At 39.1% G+C, this 12,655-nt stretch overlaps 1 protein-coding gene across 1 annotated transcript in view; it reads left to right on the top strand.

The window, feature by feature from the left end:
- Positions 1 to 69: 69 nt before the first annotated feature.
- LIX1 (limb and CNS expressed 1) overlaps positions 70 to 12,655 on the top strand; it is a 66,054-nt gene continuing 53,468 nt past the window's right edge. Inside the window, exon 1 of the mRNA XM_061424461.1 lies at positions 70 to 10,778. Within this exon, the coding sequence (XP_061280445.1) occupies positions 10,697 to 10,778 (82 nt within the window). The 5' untranslated portion in view covers positions 70 to 10,696. The remainder of the gene's footprint in view (positions 10,779 to 12,655) is intronic.

The raw sequence follows: 12,655 nt of genomic DNA, 5'->3' as shown, positions 1-12,655 counted from the left end.
TGTTTTCTAAAAAATAGATGAGAGTAATTCTCTGCTAAAGCAACTCACTTTTCCGAGTTATTTTTGTTAGGAATATTTGAGTATTTTTTGAAATCTGAATATCACTGTGCTTGTTGTTTCTTTGTTCTTTACCAGTACATCGCTTGGTTTCATATCCCAGCTTTTCCATTTACCCGTGGGAACTTTTAAGCGAGTCTCATTTCTTTCTCCCTCTTTTTTTCTCCTCCTCTGCCTCAGTTTTCGTAGTGTTAAAACTGGGTTTATAACCACTTTGTAGTATTGTTTTGAGGACTGTATGAGAACGCATGGAAAGCACTTGGAACAATGCCCAGCACTTTAAAGTGTACCTGGGCATCAGAATGATAATTATAATGATGTTTATATTTCCGAAAATTTGCTAATGACTTGGTTGTGTTTCATTTAGCCACTGGAAGAATTCACTGCCATCTATTTTTTTTAGTCTCTAGTATTAAGGATAAGCCAGCAATATCTATTTCCATTTCTTAAATTGGAAACATGATAATGGGACCAGAAACTTGAGACAGTCCCACTATGATTTTTTACTGTTTCCAGATTTTATGCAGCCTGAGCAGAAGTAGACTTAAGGGTAGGGAGGAGTACAAAGGATGAGAAGTGAAAAATTCTGATATCCTTAGTTGGGTGAGTTGAGAACATATTTCACATCAAAGTTAACAAATGTAGTTGACCCTTGAACAACACGGGTTTAAGCTGCGAGGGTCCACTTATACATGGATTTTTTTTTTTTTTCCCCCAGTAAATACTACAGTCGTGTTTGGTCTGAGGTTGGCTGAATCTGCAGGTATAGGAGGGCTGACTAAAGTTACAGGTGGATATTTCGCTGCCTTGGGGGTTGTTTCCCCCAGAAAAAGAATACATAAGGCATGGTTTCTCCCTTAAATACTTTATTATCCAGTGAGATGTGAAAATGGGTTCTTAGATACATGTAACTAATGGAAATCCAGTCCCTTCAGCATCAACATGGCCTGGAAGAGATGTCACCGGCAGTGGAGATGGCCACTAGATGGCAGTGTGACCCCGCAGTCGCCAGCCAGGATGACCTTGAATTACTTCAATCTGTAGTTACCAGTGGCCAGAGATATAACAGCAGATTATTTCCCAAGCTTGATAAATACAGCAGATTCCCTTTAACTTTTGCAAAACTAGGCCTACTGTCCATTCCCAGTAAACCTTTCTGATAAAATCACTTTAATAATATAGATGCAAGAAAATGTCAAATCCAAGTCCCTTGATAATTATACTGATTTTGAAAGTATTTACATAGCTTTGAATTTTAGGTATGTCTTTAAATGGAGGTATTCATTTTTTTTATAATCTATCTACTTTAGAGCATTTTAATAACAAAGTTGAAGACAATGTAATAGAACCACAGACTATTATGGAATATATTTTCTTATATTAAAAAGTTTCAAAAACAAATTGGGAATGAAACTATATGCCTTCACTCTACTCATTTTATTTATTTGATCAGTCTACTTTTGGGTGCCTATTACCTAACAATCTACAATTTGAGGAACTTAGAAGGCAAATAAACATAGTTCTTATTTTTAACAGCCTAAGATTTCCCGTTAGTCAAATAGACAAATTTAATTCTGGATCCAATCACAATAATGATTCTTAAAAGATGTTTTTAAGTGACCCTTATTTAGAATTTAGAGACTTTGCCTTATCAGACAAGATGTAACCCTCACATTTTAAAGCATCCATAGTGAACAAGAGAATCTTCCTTGGTGGCTCAGACGGTAAAAGCATCTGCCTACAATGTGGGAAACCCGGGTTCAATCCCTGGGTTGGGAAGATCTGGAGAAGGAAATGGCAACCCACTCCAGTACCCTTGCCTGGAAAATCCGATGGACGGAGAAGCCTGGTAGGCTACAGTCCATGGGGTCACAAAGAGTCAAACACGACTGAGCGACTTCACTCACTCATTCAGTGAACGCTAAGAAAAATTTTAAGTCTACTACTACTAATGTAGTGAAAGTATTGCGATTCAAAACACTTGTTGAACCTGGGAGTTTGAGAGAAAAATCCTGGTTCTGCCACTTCCCTCAGGTACCTCCCATACCCTTTCTAACCTCACTTTTTTGATCTGTAAATGAAGACATGTGATGGTGCCTGTGTCAGGATTGTTCTGAAGACAAAACGAAGCAACAGTCATCCTTTAGTATCCCCTGGGGGTTGGCTCCACGACCACCTGTGGGTATCAAAATCCTCTCTTGTTCAAGTCCCTCATAAAAATGCAAACACGTGGACTCCCTCTCAGCAGTTTCTGCCTCTAAGGATATGGAGGGCTGAGTAAATATGTATTACTCGAATGACTTAAAGTTACCAAAAGGGAGAGTCCAAAGGAATCTTTTTTCATGGTGTTTCAGCTGATTTTATCAAGGCGCACAGATGCTTTGCTTGCAGCCTTAAGTTGTCTACTTGGTGTTCCCTTGAAATAAGCTTTTCCTATAAAATAACAAATTGTGTAACTAGGGCTAAATTTGTGGTGTTGGTAGCCATTGGTCTGCTCTTTGGCGCACAGATAGCTGGCTGAGCTTTCTCCAGAACCATAAAGATCTTAAAAGGTACTAACTGTAAGGTTAGTGTAGCTCAAAATAATCATTCTCTTAGTTAAGTGCTCAGTAAATTTCCTGACGAAACACATAGTTGCCTAATTTAAAAACTCCAGGTAAAACTCCAGGTAAAGCAGGAGGTAAAGCTGCTGCTTCACAGGTTTTATCAGCTGCTTCCGCAGGATAGAGGGTCAAGTTGAGGTTCTCAGGGAGAGCATTCCCCTGAGCTGTAGGTCTGTTTCATGCTGCAGATGGAGTGCTCTGGGCGGGCTAAGGTTCACCACCTTTGTTCTTCGTCCCTCCTCAGAACGGCTCCCTAGAGAGCACGGGGCCATCTTAGTTTGACCTTGACATTCTTTATGAAGTACTGGAACCATCTTTCTCTACTGTATAAGGCTGGGGATTGGTAAGGTTCAGGATAGTCTCGAGCTGCCCAGTTGCATAATAACCAGGAGTGGGAAACAATACTCAAAAGACTAATATTGATGTATTTAACGATCTTAGGTTTTTCTCTTAATATTATAATGATGACATTATAACTGTATAATGTGGAATCAAGTCATTGTTGGTTTAATCTCATAAATAGGAGCATACCTCATAAATACGTTGTTTAGGACATTTGTCAAGTATTGTGTGCTTCCTTTTAGAAAAAAATACAACCACTTAAATGAATCAAAAAAAAAAACACCCTGATTACCGTAACTGCTGTTGTTGGTAGAAGAGGTGTCTACCTAAGAGTTATACATTCGGAAAAAGAAAAACGCCCAGTTTTCCAAGTGTTTGGTGTGGTATAAAGTGACATCCGGGGAAGGGGTACACAGGTTTTTTTAATGAAATTTTTGTTGACTAAACGTCTCAAAGTAGACTATACTAAAGAGCCTGATATCATGAATCTAGTGCTGAGGAATTTCTAAGGACAAAAGTGAAATGCCAGAGTGTTTTGGTGAGCTATCTTGGGCAAGGGGGGTTTGGTTAAATAGGTAGACTGAAAGAGCTTGCTAAGAGGAAATCATGCAGAAAATTCAGACGACAGAAACTAAGGTAGTAAGCTTGTTACACTGTATGTGGAGAAAGGTGGTGTGCGCCAAAAGTTTAAATTAAAGATGATTTTGAAAAATTTTTTTAATTTATTGAAGTATAGTTGGTTTTCAATGTTGTGTTCATTGCTGTACGGCAAAATGACTCCGTTTTTTTTTCTTTTCCATATTCTTTCTCGTTCTGGTTTATCACAGGATATTGAATATAGTCCTGTGGAGAAGGCACCTTGTTTACCCATTGTATATATATTTTTAAAAAGTTTAACTTGATGTATTAGGAAAATGTATGATTATAGATTTTTAAGCAGTGCAATTATTTGGTTTTAAAAAAAGGACAAGTGGGTGGAACTAAAGGGAACTTTGTCAAAGTTAGACAGTGGATTGAAGGAAAACTAAAATCTAAAGTGTTAATCCTGTGTCAGCCTAAGTATTCCAACTAAGACAATCTGAAATAGAATCCTATCCTACGAGAGTTTTAGTCTTTATTGTCTTATTCTTGTTTTAGAGATAAGAAAACTTTCGGTGTAAACTTACTTCCCCAAAGTCACATTGACTGGATAAAGTTGGAAGTGAGAGAAAAGATAAAATTCATGCTAACAGCTAGGCAAATGGTAGGAGCAGCAGTGTTCTCGGCTGGTTTAGGGCTTTTCAATTCTACAAGTGATTAAGCGCCACAGACTGATTTGACTTCCTGTGCAGTGGAGATATGAGAAAAGACAGCCCTATAGCCAGACCCGGCTTTGAGTCCTGTCTTTCACAAAGTTCCTCCATTTTTAGAAAGCGGTTGGTTTTTCTTTGTTGTTTATCTTTCCGAAACAAGCCTTTGCATCTTCTCACAGGCCCAAGAAAACCCATGTCAGTAGACTGAAGCCCTGAGTGGAATTTCTTTGATGGGAGGAGGTGGACGGGAAGCAGGGTAATACCGAAGGAGTAATTCTTTTTCCTTGAGCAGAGCTCAAGTCTGCTGCGGCACCTTGAGAGGATGAGAGAATATATTTCCCTCTGACTTGGTCGTTCTCCAGTTTTCAATTTGTGGAAAAATAGCTCCCCTTTCTATCCCTCCTTCTTTAAACAAATTTGGAAAGAAATAATGTTTCCTCTGTGTCAGCAGGACGCACGCTAAGTGCAGTGCTCTGGCAGTGACTGCATAGGAAGTGAAATGGAAATTATAGTTCACAGTGCGAAATGGATGGGCTTTTATCTTAATGTAAGCATATCCATAAGTGTGGCCTGCATTAAATTGAGAGTATACTAATGATGCAGTCTTTACCGGAAGCTTCATCTGAAATATATGGAGCTGTGAAGTTACTGGCTTGCTTGAACCTCATGTTGCCATCAACTAATCTCAGCTTTGTCATTTGTTCATAGCCAAAAACATTTCCCTTGGTTTGTTTTAATCTAATAACTAATTCTTTTCATAGTCTAGATTTTCATTTTAAATTGCTCACTGTTGCAAAGTTTTAAGCATTTCATGCAATTCATACCCAGAAGTGTGGCATTACACTAAGAAGAAAGAAGGTAGCTAATTAGCCCATGTAAACTGGTGTGTCTCACCCCCCAGAATGCCCGTTACAGAAGACCACATCTCTTCATTTATACAGAGTGGCTGAGACTCAAATGGAATTCAGGTAACTCTTTTAAGATCCAGCTGATCATTTAATAGCCATAGCTTATGTAGTTTTTTCCCCAACACTCAAATTTTTGTCCTGGACAGCGGGAAGCAGAGGCAACGGGGGTGTTGATCCTGTGAGAAAGTACAGGGAGAGGGAGAGGAACCAATAATCAGATAAAGTCTTCTGGAAGATAAAATATTGTTGTAAAGGCCACTGGCAAAGTCCACTCTAACAAGCTAAAAGAAAAATTTTAACTCTTCTTTCACAGTACATAGTATCCTGGAAGTACAGCAAGCCAGGAGTCAGTTCCGTCTCCACAGAACACGTATCCCGTGACCCAAGAAGGTTTGGCATTGTCATGTCCAGTCTTGTAAATTTGAACTTCCAGATTCTTCCACCTTTTAAAAAACTCTGAAATTTATCCTGGAACTGTTAACCCGTGAACTAACAAAGTCTTCCCCCAATGATATCTTTGTCCTCCAAAGTACTTTTTTTTTTTTTTAATTTACAACATTGTATTGGTTTTGCCATATATCAACATGAATCTGCCACAAGTATACACATGTTCCCCATCCTAAACCCCGCTCCCTCCTCCCTCCCTGTACCATCCCTCTGGGTCATCCCAGTGCACCAGCCCCAAGCATCCAGTATCATGCATCAAACCTGGACTGGTGACTCGTTTCATATATGATATTATACATGTCTCAATGCCATTCTCCCAAATCATCCCACCCTCTCCCTCTCCGACAGAGTCCAAAAGACTGTTCTATACATCAGTGTCTCTTTTGCTGTCTCATATACAGGGTTGTCGTTACCATCTTTCTAAATTCCATATATATGCATTAGTATACTGTATTGGTGTTTTTCTTTCTGGCTTACTTCACTCTGTATAACAGGCTCCAGTTTCATCCACCTCATTAGAACTGATTCAAATGTATTCTTTTCAATGGCTGACTAATACTCCATTGTGTATATGTACAAAGTACTTCTTAAAGAATCAATTGTACTTCTCTTTAGAGACCGAATACCAGGATAGGGCTGAGTACTTGGTTACACAAAACAACCAGTGTGGCGTCGGCTCATTCAGGATCCTCAAATATATTGAAACGTAAGGCTCAGGTAAATGAGGGGTTTCCTTTCATTGTGCTTTTTGGTGAAGAGTTGACTCTGACTGCCCTGGCAAAGATAAAGGGCAGTTCAGTAGAGTGGTTCTGTCCAGTGGGGAGGGAAATTACTTCAGGAAAGCATTTTTCATAATTTTCTATAAAAATTAGAGAATATACATTCCTTTAATCTGTAAATGGGAGAATTAATTTTCTAGTTATGTAGTTTAACAGATTAATACTTAATATCCTGAATGTAGAAAAATATCAATGAACAAATAATCTGAGATAAAGTTCTTTCATGTGGCCTGTGTTTTTAAGCTGCTTCTGTCTGGTAATCTGAAGCTGCCTCTCCCAACTGACCCCTCTCATAAATACCTTCGTTGATGCAAACATTTCATTGGTCTCTTCCCAGAGGAGAGTAAACAAATTAACACTGAGCAGCCATTTCATTCCTTTTACTTGTTCCTTCACAGCTACGAGTAAACAGAGTTGATGCTAACCAGCCATTCATTCTTCCTACTGGCCCCTTCCTAGTTGAGGCTAAACAAAGCTGACACTGAACAGTCATCAGTCATTACCTCTGCAAAGTCAGTTTCTTCCTGGCCTTGCCCTTTTTCCCCTTCCCCCATACCCCCAGCAACACTACACAGGGCTCTGACCCTCTTTGGCCAACCTGGCATTTCGGACCTTCCAGTTCCCCTACACATCTCCATTGGAATCTGGAAGGAGCTGCTGTCAATCTTTCCCCACTGTTTTTGTTTTGAATAGTCCTAAATTGGCTCAGGCTCACTTACTGCAAGGAGATCCAGCCAGTCCATCCTAAAGGAAATCAGTCCTGAATATTCCTTGGAAGGACTGATGCTGATGCTGAAACTCAAATACTTTGGCCACCTGATGCGAAGAACTGACTCATTGGAAAAGACCCTGATGCTGGGAAAGATTGACGGCGGGAGAAGAAGGGGATGACAGAGGGTGAGATGGTTGGATGGCATCACCCAACATGATGGACATGAATTTGAGTAAACTCTGGGAGTTGGTGATGGACAGGGAGACCTGGCGTGCTGCAGTCCATGGAGTCGCAAAGAGTCGGACACGACTGAGCAACTGAACTGAACTGAACTGACTCTTTGGAGTTGGCATACGTTGCGCTAACATCGTTCAGGACCTGTATTCCCACCAATTGCACTATAGCCTCATCTACCCACCAGCTCTCCTGTTTCACTTACCGCATCTTCCTCCTCCAGGGCCAGGCACTGCATGAAGTGACACCGCAAGCAGGAGACTGGAGATACTTCCTGTTTTAACTGAAGATGATTCTTTGTTGCATTTATTCTGTTTATTTTAATTGATGGCTTGCCTCCTTATCAGTTTTACCTGTAATGAGCCAGTTAACAACAAGAGACTGCTCATCTGCATTATTAACCATCCTCTCTGGGTGCTTAGTACATGCTGTGGCACCCGGCCTTCCCCTTTTACTACTGGCTGATAAGTTTTGAACACTGAATATATCAGTTGAATGCCATTTCTCATACTTCTAAGCGGTATTCTTAACAGGATTTCTAAAAACATCATTTTGTATTTTCACTATAGTCATCTACCCTGTTTTACTAATTGTGCTTTTGGCGTATGAATTAGAGATGGTGGGATCTAACGTGTGAACCGTAGAATCTGTACTAACATGGGCGCACAGCACAGGGCTTTCTCAGGCTCTTTCATCTTCATCAGGTGCTTTCTACATCAGAGAGAAAGAGTGGTGAGAAACCGAGTTGTTTTTCTAGACTTTCACAATACTGCTTTAAGGAAGGTGAGAAGTTTTTAAAGGGAATATGCAAAGGCTTCAGAGTGGACCTAATGAAAAAGGAGAAACCATACTATCCAACTGGAATGTTGTATATCCACCTTTGTAGAATTCCCTTGTTTTATATTATTTCTTAAAATAGAACCCATTACGGATCATGATTTTTTTTTTTAAATAGTCTTTGCAAAGATGTTTTGGGGTTCTCTAGCAGATGTTCGGGCTTCTCAGGTGGCTCAGTGGTGAAGAATCCAGGGGTCCCTGGGTCAGGAAGATCCTCTGAGGAGGGAAGTGGCCTCCCACTCCAGTATTTTTGCCTGGGAAATCCCATGGACAGAGGAGCCTGGCAGCCTACACTCACGGGGTGGCAAAGCCTCAGACACAACTGAGCAACTGAAAACAACAGCAAGCAGATTCTCATAGGTTACCTTTTTAGAAAAATCTTTGGAGGTTGAAGACAGGTTTTAATAAAGGCTTACCCTTCCTTCTAGTTAGCATTAATGGTGCCTTTGATTTCACCCTATGAATATGTGTCCCTTTTTATTGATGAAGGGATACGAAGTTGACTATGGAAACAAAAGTGATCTGTTTGAAAACAATCTAGCTTTTAGGAAATAAATCTATGACTTTCCAGAAGTTTAGAAAATGTGTGTTAATATTTGTGCTCATTTGCAATGTAGCCATAGAGTCACAGATGTTGGATCTAAAAGAGAGCGTCTGGCACACACCCCTAATTTTTTAGATGAGGATTCCAAGTCCCAAGAAGATGAGTGACTTTCTCAAAGTTACACAGGTCACAAAAATCAAATCCCAGATCATAGTAATACCAAATGCAGTGTTCCTTCCACCACCGTACACATCTAGAGTACTACTGGAATTTAATCCCATTGAAAAGTCCATTATTGATTGAAATCCCAGCGTTAATCATTTCTAATTTTTCTACTTTTAGATTATCAGTCTTCTCTGAGAATTCTGTACTTTTTGTTGTTCTTGTTCTTGTTCTTCCAATGGGAATGTTTCCAATTCAGTTATCACACTGAAAATATTATGCATTCATTTATACTTCATGTCCAATCAATATATTAATAGTTTTTCATCTACAAGCCATCTAGTTTCTCTTAAATTATAAACTAGATGGCAGGGACATTGAAGATTTTGTATTACAGCACATGTAAAGTACACCTGTGTCTTAACGTGAAGTGTGATTTCTTTCAATTGATTTTCTTTATAATATCTTTGCACTCTGAGGCAGCCCTTGTGGAATATACATATTCCTGTGGGGATTTACTAAGTGACAGTCCTTATAATAGGAATTACTATTCTAGTCTCATTCCTTCTGTTTCCTTTTATTAAGCCCACGTCTTCTACCAACTAGCTGAAGAAACTGATCACATGGAAAACATTTTATATAGTCTTTAAAGGACTGCATTCAGTTAATCGTATGGTACAACATGATTATGGAATCTGGAAATTGGAAAGCAACCTCTTGTGCCTACCCTGGAAAAATACTTTAAATAAAAGTAAAGAAGTCTTAAATAATCCTTCTACTAACGTAGGTTACAGCCACTGAAATCAGTTCTTTTATATCTGGTGTAAAACCTTATTATTGCAGTGGAATTCTATGACATGTCTCCTGTGAAAAGACTATTTAATATTGTTGTGAGCAGTGCAGGACCTCAATAGAAAAGCAGCTTTGTTTTCTTCAGATGTTTTCATAACCACCTATATTCTTTGAAACATATACTTTTACTTCTCCGGAAATTTTTAGTATAAAAAGTTATCATGAAGAGAAGTGAATGATATCAGAATTCATTAAAATCAATCTTGAGAATGATTTGCCTCGAAGGATAAAGAGGGAAACAAATGTTCCCAGGCAAAGCCAAAAGACAGACTATGAAATTTTACTTGCCACTGCCCATCAAAAGTGACTATAATTTGGGTAGATGAAAAAATTAAACACTTTGCTGCCAAAGAGATGCTCCTGAATTCAAACTGAAAGCATGATCTAGAGCCTGGCTACATCCACAATCTTTATAGTGCTTTCTCTTTACCAAAGAAGAGTTTAGATTATATGGATTCTAAGCTGGAAATTCCTTTGCTACTAAGGAAACTTTCTTGAGAAATCATCTCCCTGATTCTATTTACCCGAAGACAGCACATCAGAAGATGAACGACCAAAAGAAATATCAAAGTCGGAAAGCTGCACACCATTCAGGCAGAATCTGGTTGGAGAGGAAGGCTGTTCGCATGATTAGAGAACTTCCCCCAGCTAGCCTGTAGGTGGGTGTGTTTAACAGAAGGAAGCAATGGGAACCCGCCTGTCAGCCAGCCTTTAGAGCTAATTAGCTCAGCATACAACAAAGATAAGTGAGCCTGGGAGGAGGGCCCCCTGAGGGGTCTTTAGATTCTGGGAAATGTCTGATTGGCAGATGTTAAAAGAGATTCTTTGGTAATCCTGTGCATCAATGAGCTGCACAAATTCAGACCAGGGCTGCAAGAATCCAGGCATGAGGGCACTGTGCTGCAGGCTCGCACAGGCAGACACAAGATGGACAGAACCTTGGAATCCCTGAGACACATCATTGCCCAAGTCTTGCCTCACAGAGACCCGGCTCTGGTCTTCAAAGACTGTAAGTACTGCAGGGGAAAAAGTTTTTTTTTGACTTTTTTAGAAAATAGTCCTAAATGTCTAGTCACATCTTATTTAAGTATGTTTTCTCCTAAATCTCTGTAGTCGTGTGCTGTGGTCTAAGTGGTATTTAACTTGTTCCTGACTTCAGTCAGGAGAATGATTTCATTTCACCTACGGGTATCAGTCGCTGGGTTATTTTTTTCAATGATACATCTTGCTAACCGTTTAGAAGTCTGTCCTAAAGTCTAAGACTCGCCTCAGACTTGATGAACTTTTCCAGATGCTCTTTAAAATAAATCAAAGCTGATTGGTACTAGGATTAAAACAAAAAATAACTTGAAGACGATAATAAGATATATCCCCTTTTAAACCTGTTTAGTCCTCCATGCCATGTATTAGTTTTGTTAAAAAGGTACTGTGTTTGAAATGTTTTGTTGCAAACAAAAGTTAACAATAAATCACCACTGAGCTCTTAAATTTTGATAACAAATGATAACACTTTCGTTTAAAGGCCAATAAAATAAGATGTCTTCCCACCTCTGCAACAACACGTTTCTCCCCCCCACACACACACAAACTAACAACTATGCATGGCAGAGTTATTTCAAAATCTTTTTTTAATGATTATGAAAAATAATTCAATCAAGATTTCCAATTCTGGCAATACTATTAAACCATTTGTCATGTAACTTTGTTTCTGGAACCAATTTGATTTCCTGCTGCTGCAAGACAGACTATCTTCGCCTTGTATCTTATCTACAGTGGGGTTCATATTACAAAGGGCTTCTGAAACAGAACTTTGCTATGGAGCTGCCCAAAAGGTAAAATGCATATGGAATTTTTTTTTTTTTTAACTTCAATAAGTTACAGCTTTCTTCTTTGGGAATCTCATATGTTTGTCTCCATCAAAACATCAATGGTTTGGATTTTTGCTTTCTGATTGCTGAATAATGTTCATTTCCAGATGTCCTTTTAGTTTGTATTTCTCATATGTGTGATGAAGAAATGTTAGGCAATTTTATTCTATCAAATATTCTTCCTAGAAATTAAATTGTAACCAATTTGCCCTCTAAGGCATAAAGTGAAAAATCTGCTCTTTCTTTTTTCTTTCTTCCTTTATTTCTCTCTTGTTCTCTTGGTTTCCTAATTTTCTTGCTTTCTTTTAAATACTATTTTCAAGCATGTGTCAATAGCTGTGTTAGAACTAACAAAAATCTCTCCCCACCCCTCCCGTCTAGCCTGGAATCTATTCAGGTTTGGCATGTTTTTTTAAGTGAAGAGGCAGGGAAAGACTGCATATCTCCTATCATAGCACTGAATTCACTAGTGAAGGGTAAAAGGGCTCTCGAGCTACGACTTTAATTGTAGAGGACCAGGGATCTTGCGCTGAGGGTTTGGATAGTGGAAACAGTAAAAAGAAATAGAGGTAAAATGTTTCACTGAGTTCATTGTGAATTTAAGAAACTTCATCTGAAATTATGTGGACCACTTTCTGAATCCAACTAAATCCCGGCAGCTGTTTACAGTTTACCAGAGAAAATAAGATAGAAAAAGGTTCAAATAAAACGTAACTTATGCCCTGTCATCTAGGCCTTTGTGGAAACTCTTTTATGCAGCAAAGAAAAGAAGTGTCACACACTTCGTTTATTAACACTGAACTTAAATTTAATCAGAGAGCACTGCCTGCTTACCCTAGAATGGGCTGCCACTCTGCGACTCTGCTCGCAAGGCTTAATAGGCTTGAATTTTAACTACTGAGCCTCTCCCTTCAGGTGTTTCTAATCTGAAAAACGACCAAATGAAAGGAAGCCAAATGGCAGAATTCTGTGCCAGGGGTTTTTATGTTATCGAAACATCCAACCACTCACCATCCTC

Source organism: Bos javanicus, chromosome 7 (genome assembly GCF_032452875.1).
Source record: "Bos javanicus breed banteng chromosome 7, ARS-OSU_banteng_1.0, whole genome shotgun sequence".
Taxonomy (NCBI): domain Eukaryota; kingdom Metazoa; phylum Chordata; class Mammalia; order Artiodactyla; family Bovidae; genus Bos; species Bos javanicus.
The sequence above is the reverse complement of the archived record's forward strand: the minus strand, read 5'-3'. Positions and strand labels throughout refer to the sequence as shown.